Source organism: Heptranchias perlo, chromosome 26 (assembly GCF_035084215.1).
Source record: "Heptranchias perlo isolate sHepPer1 chromosome 26, sHepPer1.hap1, whole genome shotgun sequence".
NCBI lineage: Eukaryota > Metazoa > Chordata > Chondrichthyes > Hexanchiformes > Hexanchidae > Heptranchias > Heptranchias perlo.
Genome location: NC_090350.1, coordinates 36,749,904 through 36,773,527, shown reverse-complemented (window position 1 = coordinate 36,773,527; position 23,624 = coordinate 36,749,904). Strand labels below are relative to the sequence as shown.

The 23,624-nt window shown below is 41.2% G+C and overlaps 1 protein-coding gene across 5 annotated transcripts in view; it reads left to right on the top strand.

Annotated features, from left to right (window-relative positions):
* Positions 1 to 11,923: 11,923 nt before the first annotated feature.
* The window catches only part of LOC137342691 (receptor-type tyrosine-protein phosphatase U-like), a 767,577-nt gene continuing 755,876 nt past the window's right edge, over positions 11,924 to 23,624 (top strand). For all 5 annotated transcript variants that reach the window (XM_068006795.1, XM_068006794.1, XM_068006792.1 and 2 more), the window contains exon 1: positions 11,924 to 12,122. In XM_068006795.1, the coding sequence (XP_067862896.1) occupies positions 12,053 to 12,122 (70 nt within the window). In that variant the 5' untranslated portion in view covers positions 11,924 to 12,052. The remainder of the gene's footprint in view (positions 12,123 to 23,624) is intronic.

The following is a 23,624-nucleotide window of genomic DNA, read 5'->3' as shown; positions in this document are numbered from 1 at the left end:
TCACAACTGGGATTTAAATTCACAACCTCTAAGTTGCTAGTCCATTACCATAACCAGTAGGGAACCATACTGAGTTCACAAATTAGATATAGACTCTAGGGTGAGGTACCAGAGGGCTCTTAATGCCCAGGAAGCCATACCCTGCACATGTCACTGCTTTCAGGAGACGAGGGGAGAATATTGCAGGTAAAGCAAACTCACTGTTTGGAAAAGATATGGATCCAAACAATCAATCTAGTGCATTTACAATATCAACACACAACTAATGGGCTGCCTTGTATTTTTTTGCAAAAATTAATGTCAGTAGTCCCTCACTTGCTATATTAACTAAATTGGTTTCAGCTGAAAGGGAACATAGAAGTAACACAATACGACCTCCCTGGAGAGTAATGTAATTGGTTTCAGTTGAAAATCCACCAGGAGATACATGTGAAATCCGTCCCGAAAATAGAGTTGTAATAAATAATTGACTGAAATGTCGTTTAGCACTGAAGGCATATATGAACATAGCAGCAAAGTCCTTCCATGACATATCTGACAATTTAATATTATCATTTCCAGTTTTGTTTACTGTATCTATTTATATACCTGTCTAAATAAAAGTTTGAGACGAGCCTGTCACACTTCAGACATCACACTTTGCGTAAAACACAAAATGAATACCAAACATTCGTTAGAAAAAGGATAAAAAAAGTGAACGAAAGCTAGTCATTAAACTCTAACCGTTCTGTTTATAGTAAATCAACCTTGTGACCTTAAAGGGACAGAACAGGTTAAACACAGATCAGGTTTTACCATAGCAGATTAATATATTGTATGTTACATGGTATAATATTTCTGTAACATAGCATATCCTCCAACTTAGCTGAGCCATGGGAGATCTGCTAGTGAGACCAGAAATTTAAGGCAATGAGTATAAAAGTGGGGCAGTGGCCATCTTATAAGAGTCATTACAGTAGATGGTACTATAAGAGAAATGCACTCATCTGCTCCTGGATCAGTCCCATTCCACTGCCACTCCCAATGGTGCCCCAGAGATTGGGAAATTTGATTTTAATGTACACTGACAGTCCCGCGGTTTGTGCACAAATACAACCGGGGAGTGGGAAACCAGAAATTAAATTATTTCAAATCAATCTTTAGGATGGAAATCAGAACCTTTTCTTCTAGCAAAGCGACTTGTAAGTAAGCAGAGTGATGCAAAGTTAAATAGCATTTTAAGCATCCTTCTGTATTAGCCATCAGGTACGGTAATGTAGTGATTATGGTACTAGTCCAGTAACACTGAGATTGTGTGTTCTATGTCCCCCATGACCAGTTGCAAAATTCGATTCAATAATTTGTGGGCCAGCACCAGAACAAAAATACCATGAAAGTGGAAGACAAGCAAGATGAATTTGATTAGCTCCTGTTAAACTAGCCTTGATGAAAAAAAACTTCATTAAATCAAACAATTGTATATGTAATTGCTTTTATGTCAATATTTTTCCCTAACCAAGAATTAATTAGATGCTCACACATTAATTTCAGATGATAATTGATTGCTGGTTTACTCAAATTTGCTGGATTATTGTAACTATGCAATTATTTCACTAATGCCATTCAAGAAATGGAAGCTGCTATCCTTATCTGGTCTGGCTTTGAGAGGTAGGACCTAAAGTATTCTTGAAACTTTAACCCTCATCTTATGTGCGGGTCAGTTTGTTTGGAAAGTAGAGGGTCACGTTAACTGTATACAGCATGCAGTCAAGTAACTAAGTTGTGAATATTATTCATTTAAATTTTCTTTTCTATGAAGTGTTTGAATTATTTGTTTGTTAGCCAACCAGCTTACAAAGAGGGAATTCACCCTGATATGTTTTTATTTTCATGGCTGATCTTCTACCTCAACTCCACTTTCCCACCCTATCCCCATAATCCCTTGATTCTCTTAATATCCACAAATTTATCGATCATAGTTTTGAATATACTCAACTACTGAGCATCCACAGCCATCCGGGGTAGAGAATTCCAAAGATTCACATTTTTCTTCATCTCGGTCCTAAATGGGCGACCCCTTATCTTGAGACTATGACCCCTAGTCCCAGACTCTCCAGCCAGAGAAAACAGCCTCTCAGCATCTACCCTGTCCAAGCCCTCTAAGAATGTTATACATTTCAATGAGATCACCTCTCATTCTTCTAAACTCCAGAAAATATAGGCCCATTCTACTCAATCTTTCCTCATAGGACAACCCTTTCTTCCCAAGAATCAATCTAGTGAACCTTTGTTGCATCCCCTCTAAGGCAAGTACATCCTTCCTTACTGTACACAGTACTCCAGGTGTGGTCTCACCAAAACCCTATGTATGGTGACAGGAGCTTCCCTGAAGGAAAATTCCCTGCATGCAATTCCATTACCTAAAAATGCAGGCACAAGAGGTTAGGGAAAAAATGCCTCGTGTCCAGGGATGGATGACTTGCATTGTATTCACCATGCTGTTTTTCTTTCCTTTTGTTTTTCCCCTAATATCCTCCCTCGTCTCCTGAAGGATCTGATTCTTACTGGAATAAAGTTCTGCAGACCCTGGTTCCTCTGGTATCTCAACCAAATGGCCATTCTTCTTGACAATTTCTGGCTCACGGTGTGGTACTGAGCCATATAGAGACCAGGAAAGTCCCAGATTTGATCCTTGGTTTGGTGTCACCCAGCACAATCATAGGGCACTATGGCTTATCTCAGCATCCCAGAGTAGGGAGGGGAAAATAAATCAGGGTTCCCACTCCTAATCATTATCCAGTGACCACCCACCCCCCTATTCCTAAGCTATTGTGTGTAGATATCAGATTAGATTCAACTGTGAAGACTCCTCTAGTCAAATACATTGGCAATACTCATATTAAGAAAGGTGCCTTGATGACGTACTGAAAATCTATGGGCGTTGTGGAACCATACCCCAGTATGACCATCATCTAAATTGGACATCAAACACCTTTTATCCATATGCTGTGGGACTTTTCTGATGAGATACTCTGTACATTGGAAAATATAGGAAAGTACCCAACCAGCAGTCTATATGGCTACTCCCAAAAATTAAGATCTCTCAAATCGATCCAATTCTTCCTCAATTTTTTCCACACTATCTACCTCCCTTCCAGCCCATTCCACACATTTGCCAACTGCTGTGTGAAGTAGTTAAATCTAAACCTTCCCTCTTAGCTCAAGTCCGTGCTCCCATTTTTAGAGCTTGTGGTGATCTCAGATGTTATATCAAGGTTCAATATTATCTATTCGCTTAAGAGTCATGAATACTATTCCCATTGAGCCTTCTCTTCTTCAGAGTAAAAAATCCCAGACTCTATAAGCTCCTCGTAGCTCAGTTGCCTTAAGATATCAGTTTGGTTGCCCTTGCTGCACTGCCTTGCCATAGGACTTTGGCTTAACATAGTGCTCCAGGTGTTGTCATACCAGGATATTGTACAGGCTCTTTATCACCTATGGGAGAAAGTTTAAAAAATCATTATGGGTACTGGGTGGTATAATGGATTAGACACTGGGCTTTCACTTCTGGAACCTGGGTTCAAATACTACCCAGATTGATGGGACAAAAGTTTCCTCTATCTGCTGGCTGTAAGGGTCTTAAATGAGATGAGTATGAGCAGTCTCAAACCAGTTCCCAGTTAGCAGAGATGTACAGCACTAAACTGTTCTTAATGTAGCACTGATTGGCAATCTCGCTGAGCAAGGCTATCCCAGCAGCCTTATTACAGGATACTTATGGCAATAATGGAGTGCTCCATTCAATGGAGAGGGGGGGGGGGTGCAAAACCGAGGGGACAAATCCATGAGGCAGAAGTGCGCTGTCTCTCAGCTGACAATTGCCCAGCATTGCTCAGGTCCAGAACAATAGTGCTCGCCTTTTAGGAGAAGTTTGGTGTTGCATTGCATTATTTGGCACCTAAGAGGGTATGAAGAATAGCAGCATTGTTTGTCTTTTAAAGTATTAAATTGCAGAGTATTTAATTGCAAGAAAAAACACATTCATTTGAACATGATCACAGTACCCAGCAATCAAAATAATTGACTGATCCAATAACTGGTGATCTGATTAGACCATTGATCACCAGTTATTGTACTGTAGAGTCGTGTTGACAAAGATCTGACCTTCCCTCCCACTTCACTGGGCAATGGCGTGTTGTACAGCTACACCCAAAAAGCTGTTAATAAAAGGACGTTAATTAAAATTTGCTGGGGATTAATATGCAGATAATTGCTTTCACCTGAAAATTTTAAATCCCAGATACACTGAATTATTTTATGATGTGAATATATGCACTCCAATTGTCTTGCAGAAATTGAGCAAAACACAAAACAATCAATCCTAGTCTGATCAGACAGTAGTATGTCTCCTATCCATTTTGTGATATGGCAAATAGAAAAATTATCAGCAATTTCCCATTGTTGGTAATAATATTTCAGAAATCAGAAATTTCTAAAACTTAATAAAGTACCATCTTCACTTTACCAGCAGTCTGTCTTCAGGCAGATAACGCATGATGAAAGAAAAAGTGGTGCAGATGCAGAACTGTTATTAGCTCTAACTTTCTCACCACACATCCCATCTGTCACTACATGTCAGAAGATAATGTGTGTCCATTTCATGTGTAGGGTTTAAATTTAGGCTTTATGTACAATATATGTACCATCAAAAATGGAGATGCTTACATTGTAGCGTCATTAGATTAAGTTAGGTGGTAATTTTTTATATCGTCCTTCTTAGATCTAAATTATTTGAAAGGTTTCACATGGGGCTGATTTTCATGTACTGGTGTAAGTTGGTTCTAAAACTAAATGGTTAATAACTGGTGCGAAACTCACCAGAATGGTAAAGTACGAAAAGCACTCAATTTTCTAGGGTTAGCTCATTTGCGTGATTATTCACAGCTCCAGGTGCAGATTTGGTTAGGTGTAAAGAGCACGCCAGTAATGGAAGTTGCAGGTAAAATTTAAAAGGAAGTGAACAATTAAAGGGAGGTAGCAGAATAGGGGAACAAAAATTCTTACAGCCTTCGGAAAGGTTCAAAAGGCGTCTCAATCCATGGCGACCTTTGCCAGGGAAGAAAGGAGTGACAGGCAAAAATGAAGCAACTGGAAACAACATGTCTGCAGGCATGTGATGGAGAAGTATTCATTCTCGAGAGATGGGCGTCGCTGGCAAGGCCAGCATTTATCGGCCACACCTAGTTGCCCTGTACAATTGAATGGCTTGCTCAGCCACTTCAAAGGGTACTTAAGAGTCAACCATGTTGATGTGGGACTGGAATCACATATAAGCCAGACCAGGTAAGGACAGCAGGTTTCCTTCCCTATTGGATATTAGTGAGCCAGTTGAGTTTTTACAATAATCCAACAACTTCATGGTCACTTTTACTGATATCAGCTTTTTATTTCCAGATTTTAAACTGAATTCAAATTCTCAAACTGCCATGGTGGGAATTGAACTCGTGTTCTCAAGATACAGGCCTGTAGATTACTAGTCCAGTAACATAAATACGACACTACTGTAGCCGGTTTGCAAGAAGGTGGAAGCAGGTTGATGCTGCAGCTGAACTAGTCATGTTAGCCTTATGGTGCATGTTAGCAGCCGGCATCCTTGCAACAGATGGCACAGCTCTGCATCTGGTTCTCTGCTGACACATAGCCTGTGAAGACAGTTCCTCTTGGTTGTGTGTACTGCTATGCTTGATCGTTGCGTCAGTGATTGTGCAGTTGAGGTGGTGCTACCAAAGCTTTGGGAGTTGTTTATCTAGATGGGGTGGAGCACACTCTGAATGCTTGGTGCTTGACTTGTGTGTGTGGAGTGTTGTTGAAGTGCTGTCCATCCACCAGCAGTGAAGTAGGAACAGGGATTAGATATCAAAGGATTTCACATGCATTTCTCGGACTGGGCTATGTCCTGTAGTGCTTCAATCCACAGTGGGGTGTGTGTGGGGGCGGTGGGAAACGGGTCGGGGTGGAATGGTAAAGGATATTCCTGAGGTAGCAATGGAATGCTTTGACAGCCTAAGGTTAGGAGGAAACCCAAGAATTTGATCATGTTCGATGTCATGGGAGTGAATAGGGGACGATCCATAGAAAAAGAAAAGTTGCTCACAAACATATGCCATTTTGTGTAGACCAGGGATAGCAATTCCAGTCCCAGACTAGTTAGAAACACACAGAAACATTATAAACTCCTAATACGTCAAGAATAGGCTTCCGCAGTAGATGGCACTTAATGTTATAACTCAGTTACATAACAACAGGAGTAGGCCATTCAGCCCCTCAAGTCACGCATTGACAATCCTAATTTTTCTCTCCCTGTCTGGTCCAGCACGTGGCACTGGGAGTGGCCCAGAGATTACTACCCCAAGGGCTTAGCTGCTAAAAATCCCTTTGCAGAACCTCAAACCTACTCTTATCTACGTCATTGCTTCCCACGAGAACCACAACCTCTGGCTACTCGCCCTCCCATTCCAGAACCCTTTGTATTCGTTCTGTGATGTCCTGAACCCTGGCACCTGAAAAGCAACACATCATTCAGGAATCTGGGTCACGTCTACAAAAGAAACCGTCTACCCCTCGGACTCTAGAATCCCCTACAATCATACGTATATACAATAACATTACAATTGCATTTTGAGAAAAACTGATCAATCACTAAGTGGAACTGAGCAGAAATGTTCCCAAAATCAGCTTCACTCAGTAAAAGCATACCAGTTCAATGCAGAACATTATACTAATATCTGTCTCTTTGTCTTTAGTGCATTGAGCACTGCTGATGCCAATGACAATCAAAATAGCAATAATAGGAATCACATTTGTTTTAACCATATTGTTCTTCAAGGGTGTTAATTCCAGCTCACCAGGGGAAAATAGACAAGAGAAAGAGTTATAATTAAATCCTCAAAGAAGTAAGTATGATTTTAAAAAGAAATGCCTTTAACTCTTTTTTTCTTCCGTTTCTGTCCTCCTCCCCTAAAGGTGATGTCTCTTGGCTAGAGCATATTTCTAAAGGTGCTACCAGCCCTTTGATGCCAAAGTGCCATTCTTTGTATGTGACCTTAGAAAGTGAGCACTAACAGGCTATTCGACAGTGGGAGCATCACAGTCAAACCCAATCTTGTCCTCAATTAATATACTGTATACAGGTGTACTGTCCAGCACAATCATTGGGTCACAATCAAGGGAGGGAACCCTGGCTGATTTTTCCCCTCTCTATCCACGAACACTCAAGCCAATTATAATGACCCCCATCTCTGCCAGGTCAGGGATCAAACTCATCTATATGGCTTAGTTACCCACCAATGGGGCATCAGGGGAATGACAGCTACCTCGATGCTTGAAATTATGTTTTTATTTTACTGTTACTATTTTATTCTCCTGGCCGGCCTCCTATCGTCCACCCTCCATAAACTTGAGCTCATCCAAAACTCTGTTGCCAGTATCCTAAGTCACACCAAATCCCGTTCTCCCATCACCCCTGCGCTCGCTGACCTACATTGGCTCCCGACGTGACAACACCTCGATTTTAAAATTCTCATCCTTGTTTTTCAAATCCCTCCTTGGCGTCGCCCTTCCCTATTTCTGTAACCTCCTCCAGCCCTACAACCCTCAGGTTTCTGCACTCCTCCAATTCTGGTCTCTTGCACATCCCCGATTTTAATCGCTCCACCATTGGCTGCCGTGCCGTCAGCTGCCTAGGCCCTAAGCTCTGGAATTCCCTCCCTAAACCTCTCCGCCTTTCTCTCCTCCTTTAAGATGCCCCTTAAAACCTACCTCTTTGACCAAGCTTTTTGTCACCTGTCCTAATATCTCCTTATGTGGCTCGATGTCAAATTCTGTTTGATAACGGTCCTGCGAAGCGTCGTGGGTCATTTTACAATGTTAAAGACGCTATATAAATGCAAGTTATTGTTGTTGTTGATTCTCATATTGATAAATAGATGGCAAATTGATATAAGAAACAGGCCATACATGACGCAATCTTCATATCCAAATGAATACTCCATGAGTGATGGGTGTTACGTACTAATTGCTGTCTGATACTCTTTGGGGGGGTTTTCTGCTATGAAGATATGTTGTAATGGTTCTTTGGGGCCAGAATTGTCTCTACTTTAGCCAGATGACCATTGCTGGACACAAAGTCAAAACTCCAACTTGCATCCCTTCCCAAAAACCTAATCTTCAGGTTAGACACTGAAGCTATTAATATGCATCAGCTCTGCAATTGAGTGTGGTGTTGTACTAACATGGAATGGAAAGACAAGGGTTCACATCTAAGAATGATCATATAGTATGTTTCTCATCTTGGTTATGCTGTCATGAGGAGATTCGGAGTACAGGTTAATGCTTCGCCACAGTGAAGGAAAGAAAATCAGAATGCAAGAGTGGTGAAAGTGTGGAATGTACTGCCCAATGAGGCAGTGAATGTGGATGCGTCAAGCGCAGCTGGACAGAGGTTCAGTAAAGGAAACAATTGAAGGGCGTTATAGATAAGGGTAATTTCACCGATCCTCCACTATCAATGGGGTCTGCATACAAAGGGAATCTGAGTCAGAGATCGGGCTACAGCACTGTACTCACGATCCTCTGCTTTGTGTTCCCTTCAATCATGGCTCCCAGCTGGGTGAATTTATGTTATTGAGTGGCACATGATATTTTCCACGGGATCTACCTAGTGGACCTTAATGATCTTTTCTACTCCTATATTCCATGTCTCTCTGGGCATGAATACTTCCGGGTGTCAGACATTTTGCGAAAAGTACATAGGCCAAGCAACCAAGGTGATTGTGCATTGGAATATGCCAAGCTCCCAATCTTATTGAAGCAAATATTAATACATGAAGGTCATTCCTACTATGTACATTTAAAAAAGAATGTTTTTCTGTTTACTGTCCTCAACTCACTGCTGCATTGAGTTTCTACCCCAATTAGAATGGAAATCTGTAACCAGGTTTCAGCTAGTTTTCTATGGAAGGGGCTGAAGAACATTTGATTCCTCGCAGATAACTCTTAGGAAAAGGATCCGTAATGGCTCAATGGGTTTACATGGTGAGTAGCTGAGATGTACAAGAAAAGAACTTGCATTTATATAGCATCTTTCACATCTTCAAGGCACCTCAAAGCACTTCACAGCCAATGAATTATTTTTGAAGTGTAGTCACTGTTGTTATGTAGACAAATGCAGCAGCCAATTAGCACACAGCACGGTCCCACAAACAGCAAAGAGGTAAACAACCAAATAATCTGATTTTAGGTGTCGGTTGAGGGATAAATATTGACCAGAACACTCGGAGACCTCCCCTGCTCTTCTTTGAATAGTGCCATGGGATCTTTTATGTCCACCTGAGCAAGCAGATGGAACCTCATTTTAAGGTCTCATGCAAAAGACAGCACCACGGACAGTGCAGCACTCCCTCAGTACTGCACTGAAGTGTCAGCTTAAATTATGTACTTGGGTCTCAAGGGTAGGGCTTGAATCAAACATCTTCTGACTCAGAGGCAAGAGTGCTATCACAGAGCCAAGACCAACACTAAAAAGGTACAAGGGATGATCGTCAGTCTGTTCTGAATCAATGAAAATTGGTGTCAGTGGTCATGAGTTAGACAGGGGAAAATCAGCCAGGGTTCTGCTCCTAATCACTATTCAATGACTCCTGCCAGAAGTGTGCACCTCTGGATGTCTGGTGAAGACAGGGTTTGACTCAGCTGTGATGTGGTTGCAGCTGTACAGCCCACTGACACTGATTGTCAAGAGTCACACATGAATAATGGCCACTCGGATAAGCTACTGGTATGCAATCAGCACCTATTGAACTGTATCTTCACAGAGAATTAATATATTCAGGAGATGAAAGGGGCCGAAAAACCTGCTGGGGGAACTAACAATACACATCACACAGACTTTGTCACCTATTGGCTGCGGCCAATCATCTACAAACAAAAAAAGAGGGTTTAATCAAATCTTTGTCTTCCATTCAATTGCATATGCACTGTACACAACAAATGTGCATGGGCTGGACAATTATAGAGGGGGAAATCATAATCATATACATCCACAATGCGTAACTGCAAATGAAGCAGAAATTCCATTGAGTGTGTACACATTGTGAATATGCCCCATATCACATGAAGAGACATATTGCAGCTTGTGCCTCTCATAGTTCTGTTTGGAAGCAGCTACTATTGTATCGTCACTGGTTTCAAGATACTGACCAATAGTCTTGTCGGATTATTACAAATCTTTCCAGGTTGAAGATACTACAGGAACATGATTCGATCCACTGACATCCTTCTGCACAGAACACAAAGCAGATACGCCCAACGTCCATGACAGTAATATGTGGTAGTAACAGAAACTTAACATTTTACATCAAAAACAACACAACAGCACAGGGAGACTATAGTATTTATTAATAAGAACAGAAAAATATTCAAAATATACATTCCAGTCAGCATCTGAAAGAGAAAGATAGGTTAATGTTTCGATGAGACCCTTCTCCAATATTTGTTACTCTGAGCAGAAAATCATGTGTCTGAGATCCCACGGCTTAGTACCATTGGCCTCTTTATACTCCCTCTTTGTAGTATTGTTTTGTTCCATAAAAAGACCTATTAAAAGGAAAGCAAAACAATTTCTGATCACTCTCACCCAACTCTCAAATGATTCCATTTCTAGTTGTTTTTCTGCCAATGTAGCACTAGCACAGTAGGATCCAGCAAATTTCAAAGAAGCAAGTTTTTAAAAAAAATTCCCAGACAATACACAAACCACAGACCCACATAATACACTTATGTCAGTATGCTAAAGGGTGTATGAATCACTTCTTTCCTTCCCAAAAAAATAGCAAAAGGTAATATTATTTTCAGCAGGTCCTCTCGTCTCCATTCAAGCTCCTTCAGGATGGTCTGTAGCACAGACATCCAATGATTGTAGGTAATAGCTTTCCACAACTGAACAATACAAGAGCTGTCTTTGACAAGGTTTGCAACCACCCTTGAATAGGGTAGGGTGAGAAGCAGCAGTCCTTAATTTGGACTATTCTGCACAATATGTTTTATTACAATTAATGATATTGTTGTAGGGGCTGAAGCCACAATGAAGCCTGGCAACGTCTGGTGACCTGCAAGGTGGAGGAAAAGAGTGGAATTTGCTGTTTGTGCGATACATAATTAGTAGATAAATTAGATCCAATCTAGCTTGCCTGTGGAAATAGTGCTGTGCAGATCCATAAGCAATCATTCAATTCACGCGTACATCTCCACCATTATTTATCACAGTGTTTAACTTATTAGCAGTTGGAAAATCGCCACTTTACTGAAACAAATGTAACTTAGCCATAAAATAATCCACATTGTGTTTCTATTACAGCAATATTGTTTTTAATATACTATATATCTGATGGATTATTCTTATGAAATTACCACTAGTCGACCTTCCGTATGCCATAAAAACATTTTTGCACACTAAAGATAAAAAAAATCACAGGCTTAGCTTAACTATGCTTATAAATTATATATATATATAAAAAATCGTAACAGACATGTACTTCATTCGTTTGTGACTCCAATATTCGTATTACCATTCACAGAACAGAGCTCTAATCATTATTATGGTGCAAAAACCTTTTACAGTAATCAAAATATATCCTTTGAGTTATAGATTAAAAATAAATAAAGCCATGAAAGATGTGGGGACGGATACGCCTTTTCTTGGTGCTAAGTAGCTGACAGCAATAGGACAGAAAATGCTTGTAAGATGCAGCGAGTTCAGTGAATGCTGAGAGGAGAGGGTTTACAGCGGCTGTACTACTAGCACCTCCCAGCAGAAGGCAGACTTTTTGCAGTTTTAAATAAAATCTAGCCTGTTAGCAGCGCTTATTTTATTGACGTCAAGCTCCCCCACCGTGTCTTTCTCTTTCCGTGTGTATTAAAATCACAGTTGCAGTTTCTCCTCCGATCAGGAGTCAATGGCTTCTCGTGTAACTTTGTTCCAGGCTGCAGACGATCGCTGACACAGGGGGGCGAAAGCATGAACAGATTCTGCGTGATTTCCCTGATAGTCGTTCACTTTAGCAGAATAGGAACCGAGCCGTATATAGGTAAGAGCTCAAAAAAAAACAAAAGAGAGAAAATCCGATGTGAAAACTTGTTTACGTTGCGGGGAAGTTTGACTTTGCATTTTTTTTCCCCTCCCCAAAAAAAAAATCGAGTTACATTTTATTTTCGGATGTGATGTATGGGGTTTTTCGGCACCTTGCTTTGGGGAACCGCACACGAACTGAAAGTGTGTGTGGTTTTATTGCGCTGTGATTGTCCCCGGGACCGGGTTTAAAAAGAAAAGTATCGCCAATTTCAGCTGTTTCTTTGAGCGATGCTGCTGAAATTGACATGCCCCATTCACGTGTTCCGGATCTCAGAGTTTAAAAAAAAACACACACACTGGGGGGAGAGAGGAGGAAAAATAACCTGTTCACTACGTAGAAAAGGGCAAATTTAACTGCAAACTCCCAACAGTTCAAAGGGTGGCAGTTTAAAGTTTGAACTATCCTTCTGCACTATCCGCGCGGTGAGTTTATACAAGTATAAATTCTCCCCAACTCGACCGATTATATATTTTTTGCAGACACAACGAATATAAAGTTTCAAATTAAGTTTTAACGGCGGCTAATTGACACTTAGCATTTATTGTCCCCCTCCCCTTTTATGATTGAAGGCCACATTTAATTTCACAAAACAATTTCACTTTAATCTTTTTAATTGAAATATTTCCGTGCAGGTGTAGATGAATTGGGATTGATACAGGTCGCTAAGTTTGGGAGGGTTAATTTTGTGTAGCAGAAGGTGGTGATGAAATCTACTAATACAATCGTGTTTTAGGTGTGGTTGGTGCTCGATTTACAGTTGGCTGGCAGGCAGTCAGTCAGGGTTCTGATCAGTTTAAGGTTAGAATTACAATTTCGCTCCAGGTTACAATTACAGTCGGGGTTAGAATTACTCTTGCTCCCAGCTCCGCTCGCAGTGCCAAGAGGCGAAGCCTTTTTTTATTGAGTAACTGCAGGTGCATTGACACAAATATACATATATATATATTAAAGGAGCTGCCTGCTCTTACACCTGTAATCGAATAACAAGACGACTCGGACCATGCAGTGTTGTTTATGGAAAGCAACTGGGCAGGATTGAATCGTGTGCGTCAAGCGACGAGGATAGAAATCCTGGAGTTTTGTTGGGTTTGCTTTGCGAATCAGGGGGGATTTTTTTTTTTGGCGGAAATTTTCCTGGGCAGATTTAAATTAAGTTGGGATAGGGATTGAGGAGAAGAAAGTTGCATATGCGAGACATCCCGAAATAAGAAGTGGAAATCCATTACAAGTTTTCCAGCATCTGAAAAGTGAAAGTGGGTGACAATCCCTAGTCAGAACTCGTACGAGAAAGCAAGGCACCTAACTTAGGTTAATGATTGAGGATTGATTTTAGCATTGTGACAGCAAGAAAACCTGGGCATGTTCCCGACATGCTCGAGGACTTGCAGGTAACATAGGTCCAAGAATAAAGGATTGGAGGCTAATATGTCTGTGTGGCAGTGAGGGTATCCCCCTGACCTCACGATACTTTCTAATGATTTTTTTTTTTTGTTGCATCTGCAAAACAAGAACCAGACACGCAGATCACATTTGCAAAATGAATTATGTGCGATGGATTGCTGTATCCATTTACAGAGCGCGCTCATGTCTGTCCCCGGCGAGTCTATTTCTGGAGTAGTCAGACACACAGCAATACGTCAACCAGATCTAAAAATGTTTGTGGGAAACTAACTGTACGAGATAATGCAACATTGCACTAGTGTTTAACAGACAAGAGGGGCTCTTGGTGTGAGTGGGTTAAGATAGTTCCTGAAAGACATCGTAAGTTGTGAGAGCCGTCGGTACTAGTTGGTTACGCTAGTCTTTTAGACGGGTCTCGCCATCACTGGTAAAATATATATTTTTTGTTGTGTTGTGCACAACAGTGAGTCTCTGCTTAAGACTGATTCCGGAATGTCATACACGGGCACTGAGTGCCGCGGGATTCATACACTGCCAGTATTATTATTGGTTGTTACATGTGACATTGATCTTTCCTGTGGTCAGTAAGAGCTGGGATTCATGGATTAGATATTGTACAGTCAAGGCCAATTTTGCTCAGGCTGCACTAGTTGGAAGATTTTTATTTTACATTTGAAATTTAAAAAAAATCAATTGAAGAAAAATGTCAAATTAGAGAGACTGCTTGCTTATAATTTGGCCCAAACAAATTTTATAAATAAAGGGAACTAATTTTAGAAATAAAGGGTGGGCTAAGCATGTCAGGAAATTGTTCAGTGTGCAGGAGTTGTATCAGAATTTAGGAAATTCGAGGAATAGATGGGGGAAGTTTTGCTTTTTTAAAAGAACCGACTAAGTCCATCTCCTTAAGACTGAAGGTCAGCATCGACCTTGTGACAGACACAATTAGTCAGACTATTAACAAAACCTACACCTTTTCCCATGTTATTATTCATCATATTTTCTCCAAATGCCATTTCCTGTCTCTAATAGTAAAGGCAGTATGTCACTGAAGCGTATGGGCTCTGAGTTGACTGGTTCGATTCCCTTTTTATGCAGAGTTAACTGACCTCAGCGCTGGTACGTTTGGCTTGGGGGGCTCCTTGACTAGGGAGGGGGTCGGGGGAAATCAGAATCTCACCCCTGGTTGCTCTTCGGTGACCCCTACTGGAAGTACTCTGCATGGACATTGGATGAGGAATGGCTGTGATGCTTTCTTCCCCCCCCCCCCCGGTTGAATAGCCTGCTGACACACTCTGTCCATGCTTGCACATGAAGACTTGTCAGTTGGGCAAGGTACTAGGGGCACGCAGCATCCATGGAGTCAAAAGCATTTAGGAAAATAGTTCTAATTGCTCTTTAAAGGAGCCTTCAGCCATCAAAGGGTTAAGAAGAGGCACATTGGAAGAAATCTTTTTTGCTTTGTACACATCAAGCAGCGTCTGTTTCAACAGGTTCCTCAGTATTATTGAGTGTATATCGCACATCACTTCTATTTCAGTATGTAACTGTTTTAGCTGCAAACAGTCTGTTTGGCTAAAAAAATTAAACATGCTGTGAGCTGAAGCTTAACTTTGTTTTGCCAATTTTCTGCATCTCTCTTCTCCCTGAAGGCACTGACTTCAGCTGGGATACAGTTCCACGGGCGCTGACAACCCTTTGCTACCTTACACAAATGGCTCTTGTTCTTGTGTGAGCCTGGGTGGGCAGTGAGTGGAGGCAGGTGGCCTGACCCTGGAGGCATCATTGCTGAACCCACTTCTGTCCTTACACAAAGATTACACACGTGCACTTTCCAGCAGTTGTTGCTGGGATAGTAATGAGATGCAAGAACTCTGACTGATTTTCCCCCATTCCCTCCTTTCCCCCATTCCCTCCTTTCCCCCATTCCCTCCTTTCCCCCATTCCCTGGGGAACCAAGGCAAATAATTATATCAGCTGCATATACTGATATCACAAGTCCCAGCCAGAATTGAGATAATTGGGTAATTCCTCTGTCAATCATGTCTGGAGCCCGCACTGCTGTGAGTGACTGGGATTGATTTTATGCATGTAATTTGTATTATGTAACTATCCTCTACTCACTGTATTTTTGCTGGAGAAATAATCCTCTTGTACTCGGGGAAACTCTGTTTGCTGTGGTTTGGGCGATGAGATCAGTAAATTGAAACCACAAGTCCTGCCCCCGCCTCTAACTCATTGACTGACAAGGTATCAATATTCACTCCAAATTAATATCTGCCAAATTTTTGCCCCAAATCAGATCAGCTAAGACAGCACAGGTTGTGAATTGACCTGGGCCGTATGGGTCAGTGCCTTTACCCACTAGGGGAGTAACTTGATTTTTTTTTGATGGCCTCATTCTACTGCCCAGAGTTGACGGGGAGTTTCAAGTTTCAGTGTCCCTCTTCCAATGGTCAGGACTGCTTCATGCATTTGAAAGCCACTATCCAGTAACCTATCACCATTTTAGTAAGGCTGACCTAGAAGTGTGATTCAGTTGGCAGCTCACTGCAAAGCAGCACATTTTTAAACTGGAAATCATTCAGACGGGATCATTAGAAAAAGGAGATCGTGCACTTTTAAAATTTTGTTTTGCACCATTTAAATGGATGCTGCATAATGCTACTGAGTGAGGGGGTACCTCCAAAGCAACAACTCTCCTATTGACCAGAATTCCTGTAATTCGCGGGACCATTTTCCTTACAAAAATACATGGCAGGAAAGACTGTTATTTACAAGAATGAAAGAGACAGATTGTGTGGATGTTATCGGTAGCCCATTAGTCAATTCATAAGTGATTTTTAAAACTGGGATGTTGCAGAAGGCATGAAATGCAACTGTCAGGATTATGGGGATGTAGCCAACCATCGTTGAACCAGCAATTTTAAAATGTGCGGGCTAATTGAACAAGTGGCACTTGCAGGTTAATGAGGCATGTCTATCTCAACCAAGCGTAACTGTTGTATTTCTTTGCTGTTCAACGATTTGATCGTTCGCATATTTTGTGTATTTTCACTTTTGTTGGTGTCCAAGTAAAAATATGAGATGGGGGAAACCTATAGCCCACAGGCTAAATCTGATGGTGACCTGGCAGTAATACCTTCCAGACCCTCTCCCTTACCAGATTCCTGGTTGTGAGAGCAGTCCTGTACGAAATGGCTGCTTCGATGGTGTTGGCAGGTTATTGGTTTCTCGTGTGCACGCAAACACTACTGCGCTTATCCTGGAGGACGTCTCTGGATACCAATGGTGCTCGGCATCTTTAGTCCACACCGGAAGGAATCATTGTTTGCCTTGTCAACTGGCACTAGCTATGTTTAGCGCAGGAGCATTCTCCCCAAACTACTTGAGGGGAGAAATGAGACCATGGAAGATATAGTAAGTACTGATTTTTTACCCCCTGTCATCCCCCTCCAACCTCCCTGTAACAATATTCTCATTTTAATAGTTTATATGCAGGATTCATTTAACTCCTTTTAACCCATGAAAACAATCTAACGGTACTCTCTAGGCTGCTATCAATTTTTCAACAGTCATTTTGTAATTTTCATGTAAGCACTCTCATTACGCATTACTATATTACTCTACATAGATTGATAAAGACAAATGGCACACGTGGGAGTTTTGTAGACCAAACACTGATTACGTTAAAGAGCTTTAAGTACTGATCAGAACAGTGCAAGGGGAAAGCTAAGAGTTGCCCTGCAGAGAGAAGTTCAATGAGGAAAGTAACAAAATCTGAAAGTCAAAGTAATAAAGTAACTTGAAAATCTTTTGATATGATTCTATTGAATGAAATCATATCCCTGAATGTGATACATAATGTAACACGATCCAACATAAATCCACTATAATGTCCCAATGAAATGCAATAATTATGTTTTATTTTTGCAGTGCCCTTCCATTCAGTTGCCCTTTGACCATAAGAACAATTATTTATAACAGCTTTGACTATGATTTAAAATAAATGTGATTGTCTTCTGAGTGCCTGCTTGTTAATTCTGATTTGAGGATAACCCTAACTGTTCATTTGTCGAAAAATTTTTTTACTCCAGGTCTGGCCATTTGAGAACCTTTTTATTATGTTTTGCCATCTGATGTCACCTTACCTTTCTCATGTTTGATCAAACCCTACCAACCACCCTCTGTAAACTTCAGCTTATCCAAAACTCTGATGCCCATATCCTAACTCGCACCAAGTCCCATTCACCCATCACCTCTGTGTTCGCTGACCTACGTTGGCTCCTGGTCCGGGAATGTATCTATTTTAAAATTCTCATCCTTGTATTCAAATCCCTCCATGGCTTCACCCCTCTCTATCTCTGTAACCTCCTACAAACCTCTGAGATCTCTGTGCTCCTCCAATTCTGGTCTCTTGTGCGTCCCTGATTTCCTTCGCTCCACCATTGGTGGCCTAGGTCAGCTGCCTAGGTTGTAAGCTCTGGAATTCCCTCCCTAAACCTCTCCGCTCCTCTCTCCTTTTTAAGTTGCTCCTTAAAACCTACCTGTTTGTCCAAACTTTTGTTCACCTGTCCTAAAATCTCTTTGTTTGTTTGGTTTCAAATCTTATCAGATTACACTCGTATATGAAGAGCCTTGGGACATTTTACTACATTAAATGGGAAATCCAGAGCTTGGGGTCTAGGCAGATGGTGATGTGGAAATGCCGGTGATGGACTGGGGTGGACAAATGTAAGGAGTCTTACAACACCAGGTTATAGTCCAACAGTTTTATAAAGCTGTTGGACTATAACCTGGTGTTGTAAGACTCCTTACATTAGGCAGCTGAAGGCAAGGCTGCCAATGGTGGAGTGATTAAAATCGGGGATGCACAAGAGACCAGAATTGGAGGAGTGCAGAGCTCTCGGAGGGTTGTAGGGCTGGAAGAGGTTACAGAAATAGCGAGGGGCAAGGCAATGGAGGGATCTGAAAACAAGGATGAGAATTTTAAAATTGACGCATTGCTGGACCAGGAGCCAATGTAGGTCAGTGAGCATAGGGGTGATGGGTGAACGGGACTTGGTGCGAGTTAGGGTACAAGCAGCAGAGTTTTGGATGAGCTCAAGTTTACAGAGGCTGCATATGTGCAGCCTTCCCATTTTTGAATCTGTTCCCAACATTAATGAGTATAATTCACCTGCAAGGGAATTGACTCAACTACAAAAAAAAAGCTTTAATTGGAAGGTATAATAATCAAAAGCTGCATTGTTTGGTTTCATTCTGGTGTCAGAAAGAGGTTATGTGTATGATACTGTATAATAGCATCGTGTCTCATCAAGCACCATAAACTAGAAAGTACCAGAAGGCTGGGAGTGTGTTAGAAAGCTGAGTCACATACATGCTTATCTGAAATAAAAACATAACCTGTTGGAACTAGACATCTGGTCTGTCAGCATCTGAAAAGCAAAAAAAAAAGACAGGTTATGCATTTTGGGTGTAAACTCTTCCATTTTCCAAATGTGACACAGAATCTGTAGCTGAAACAATAACCTGTCTTTCCTCTTCCCAGATGCGACACACTTTCCCGTCTATTTTTATTTCAGTATCCCAACACTTTCTGCTTAATTCTTAATTGTACTCCCGTGGTTTGTAATTGTCATCGAAACCCTAAGAATAGGCCCCCAGCCTCTTTTATTAGAATATAAAGCTCTATTGTTTTTCCATTCTTACCCAGGCTGCGTCCTATAGCTGACCTCTCGGGCCTTTGCCAATGCCCGTCTGATTAGTAGATTCGCAACAGCAGCCTGAGGACAATTTTTGCTTCCAAGTATTTCACCACCCCCCGCCCCCCCCCTCCCTCCTTCTTATGGCATTGAGAAGTTTCTATTTTCTGCCATGAATGAACTGTTCCCATTTACTACTACCTGTTTCTATCCTGGTCGATGGGTTTTACCACACAGTCTTGTAAGAAGCAATGAGAAGTGTTTTTCTGCAAGATTGTGACGATGGGCCAATGTGTTTTACTGAGGAAAAATGGAATGCATTTTTTCATACATCCCAGAAAATAATATTTTGTCTCCTTTTTGTTGTGTGGGGGGGGGGGTAGTGGGGGCAGGTGCAGTTTATGTGGGGTGGTGTGTATCTGTCTGTCCCAATAATGCACAGGTTGGTCTTGAAACTGGGAACGCTCCAGGCATGGGCAGTCTTTCAGGACTTGATCCCCAATAGACTTCTTGACCCTCCACCTTCCTTTCTTTCATACCCTCCTCTTTTCCCCCCCCCCAAATATGTGGACACACATCCGAAGAGAACCTGAGATCAGTGGATGATCAAGGAGGTCCACTGCTCACCCAAAGACCACCAGAGACTACTTGGTCTACCCCAGTGTCCAGTGATCCCTGATACCACCCCCTGGCACTCCCTTTTCCTCACTGTTGTTCAACCTATACTCTGTCAAAGAACAATCTCTACTCTCCAAGCATAGATTTACAGAACTATGCAAAATCCTCCACGTATGTACCAGATTTTCTGTGCAAGCTAAAATGTGTCATCCGTGACCCAAGAAATAGCATAAACATTCCTTAATTTAGCAACATTTTAAAATTGCACTCACTTGGATATAATCTCTAATTAGAAAATGAAATTTTAAAGCTGGAAACAATGTTTCAGTTACAGAAAAACACAATGGTACCTTGCAATGTTGTGGTTATTTGTTCCAAAAATGTTTGTTTTAAAAAATTGCATTCTGCTGTCATTGGAAAGAGCTGACCTTTACTCTTGTATCATAGTTAAAACAGGACTATTCATCAAACTCATGTGTGGATTGATTTATTCCCTCTGGAACTTATTTTGAATCAATGTCCTTATCACTATTGTTAAGGCTGCTTTTGACTGCAAAATTTAAGTCGATGTCAAGGCTGACCAAGATTCACTTGCACCCTTTTGTGGGCTGTAGTAGCATCTGTACCAAAACCCCCAAAATAAAACCAGATGAATTACCATTTGATTGAGACGGTGAATTAAGTATTGTATGTTTTTTTTAAACTTGGGTCTGTGTGCACTTCCTGTCAACTTTTGCATTATAAATTCCAATGTCCACATTTATAATGGAAACTGCCTATGTAAACTTGTCACCATATAATTACATCTCCTTGCCAGTGGAGGCGCTACAGTTTTGCCACTGGCCTGAAAAGTTTACATAGGCAGTTGCTATTATAAATTCCAATGTCCACATTTATAATGGAAAAATAAAAGTATGATTTCATGAGGACTGAATTCTGTCTGCTCACGTAGGTCCAATTATCCTCCAGCCTCTAACCCTGCTTCCTCTGAACACTACAATTGGTCTTGTCTACCCGTGTGATAGGAGATTGTTTAGTTTTTAAAAAAGAAATGCAGAGAATATTGTTCATTTATCAAAAACTAGAGAGATTGAGTTGAACAGTAATAGCTCATGTGAATTTTGACAGACGCCTCCTATAACTGTACTATATTGTATTGTAACTCTGATGCCTGAATGAAAGAAATTGCTTTGTAATGTTACTTCATGTGTGCACTCAGTTGATTGTTTTGGTAATCATAGATGGGGGGGGGGGGGAGAAATAGAGCTGCTTTTGTGCGGGCTTGATAATGCAGTATAATTAATATAATGCTGTGGGTGGTTACAAAAGCTTTGCCCAACAGCACTTCCTGTAATTTCACATCTTTTGAGCTGATGGTTCTGGGTTCTGTACGAATTGGTTTGCAAACAAAAGTACTAAAAGTCAGATTAATTAATTGCATTCTTTTGGAGAAAAAAAATGATTGCATTATGTTTAAATCAGCGCTATGATTAGTTCCCGAACAATCGAAGGTACATTGTTTATATTTGAAAGAGCCACGCGCTATAAAGACCAAAAAGTATGCGATCAGCAATATGCTATTCAATGCCCATAATAAAGCACCTCTTTAAACTTTTTAATAATTAATATTTTTTTAAAAGAAATATCCCTTTCAATTTTGTCTCCTTCTCTCCTGAGGGTGTTGACTCCGACTGCGTACAGCCTCTTTCCATTGCCCAAGTGGCCACTTGTCATGTATGAGCCTAGACAGTGAGTGTTGGCAGGCCCTTTGACTGCAGGGGCAATACAGCTGAGACCTAATCCTTCCCTCACTCAACATTCACACACACATGCACTTTCCAGCAGAAATTACTAGACGATACATTTTGGTTGGAAGAATGAGGAGAGGCAATATAAGCTAAATGGTGCAAATTAAAAGGGAATGAGGGAACAGAGAGACCTGGGGGTGTACGTACACAAATCTTTGAAGGTGGTGGGACAAGTTGCGAAGGCTGTTTTTTAAAAAGAAATGCATATGGGATCCTTGGCTTTATAAATATAGGTGTAGAGTACAAAGCAAGGAAGTTATGCTGAACCTTTAAATCACTGGTTAGACCTCAGGTGGAGCATTGCATCCAATTCAGGGCACCACACTATAGGAAGGATGTCAAGGCCTCAGACAGGGTGCAGAGGAGATTTACTAGAATGGTACCAGGGATGAAAGACTTCAGTTACGTGGAGAGACTGGAGAAGCTGGGGTTGTTCTCCTTAGAGCAGAGACGGTTAAGGAGAGATTTGATAGGTGTTCAAAATCATGAAGGGTTTTGATAAAGTAAATAAGGAGAAACTGTTCCCAATGGCAGAAGGATCGGTAACCAGAGGACACGGATTTGGGTTAATTGCCAAAAGAGCCAGAGGCGACAAGAGGGGGAAAAAAAATGTATGCAGTGAGCTGTTATGATCTGGAATGCACTGCCTGAAAGGGTGGTGGAAGCAGATTCAGTAGTAACTTTCAAAAGGGAATTGGATAAATACTTGAAGGGGGAAAAAAATTACAGGGCGATGGGGAAAGAGCAGGGGTATGGGACTAATTGGATAGCTCTTTCAAAGAGCCAGCACAGGCACGATGGGCCAAATGGCAGCATCCTGTGTTGTATCATTCTATGATGATCAGTAATGGGAACCCCCTGAACCTATGGCTGTTGTGCCCGATTGCAGTACTCCTATCAGTGTGCCAGTTGAAATCGCAGCACCAGCATTAGACCCCCCTGATCTATACGCTTTAGTTCCAAACTGGATAGTGTCTGCACCAAACCAAAGGTATGGGGCTGTTGTGAAAGGTGGACTTTTATGGTGATCCAGTAATATGGTTTAGATAACATGCAGGTGATTACAGGGTTAACTCTGAGATGGTTTCTACTAAAGCTTGGTGAACATTGTCAATAAATAGTCGTTGAAATGTTCTACCATGGGGTTAGGATTAGCCTTTTGAGACTACCAGGAGTTTACATGGGGGTTTCAGTATTTATTATTACTAGGCACCTGGCACTGGCTTTTGGTTTCTAGGGCCTTCATGTATCACCACTCCCATATCCAGCACTTTTTTATTTTATTTAAAAAAAAAATCTGTCCAGCTTGTGTTACATGATCTTTGGGTGGACATACATATGTTTAACATGACACTGGTGAACATCTATAATAAAAAATCTTGTGTAGGGCATGTACTTCCTGTTAACAAACTCAGAGTTTGGAAGTAGAATAGCGTACTTTAAACATCTTACAATGCATTGAAAGATGGAGCTAATGATAAGATTGTGCCAGGAAATATTCCAAAATATCATTATTTGTATTACTTAGGAAATTGTGTCTGAGGACCTGGCTGCTTCCCTCTTCATCAAATAAATGATGTTCCTGACGTAATTACTGCATCAGTACCTGAACCTCTGTAGCTCAGCTCACTCTTTGTTAATTGAAGTACACATGATTAGCAGGGCACATTACTTCTTATTACACCAAAGTGTTTGAGAGGGAAATGATGGCTCTTTTTGATTCAAGGGCCTGCAGCAAAAAGTTGTGTCCTTCACTCTCGAATTTCTGGCGAGTTCTTGGAAGAGCTCGCTTTGATTTTTTTTTTCTTTTTACGAAACTGGGGAGAGCTAACGCTGCATCACGTGCACTATCTGCTGTGTCCATGAGCACATAATCCAGGATGGTGTTCCAGTGCAGTGCCGAAGGAGTTCAGTAGAGAATCTGT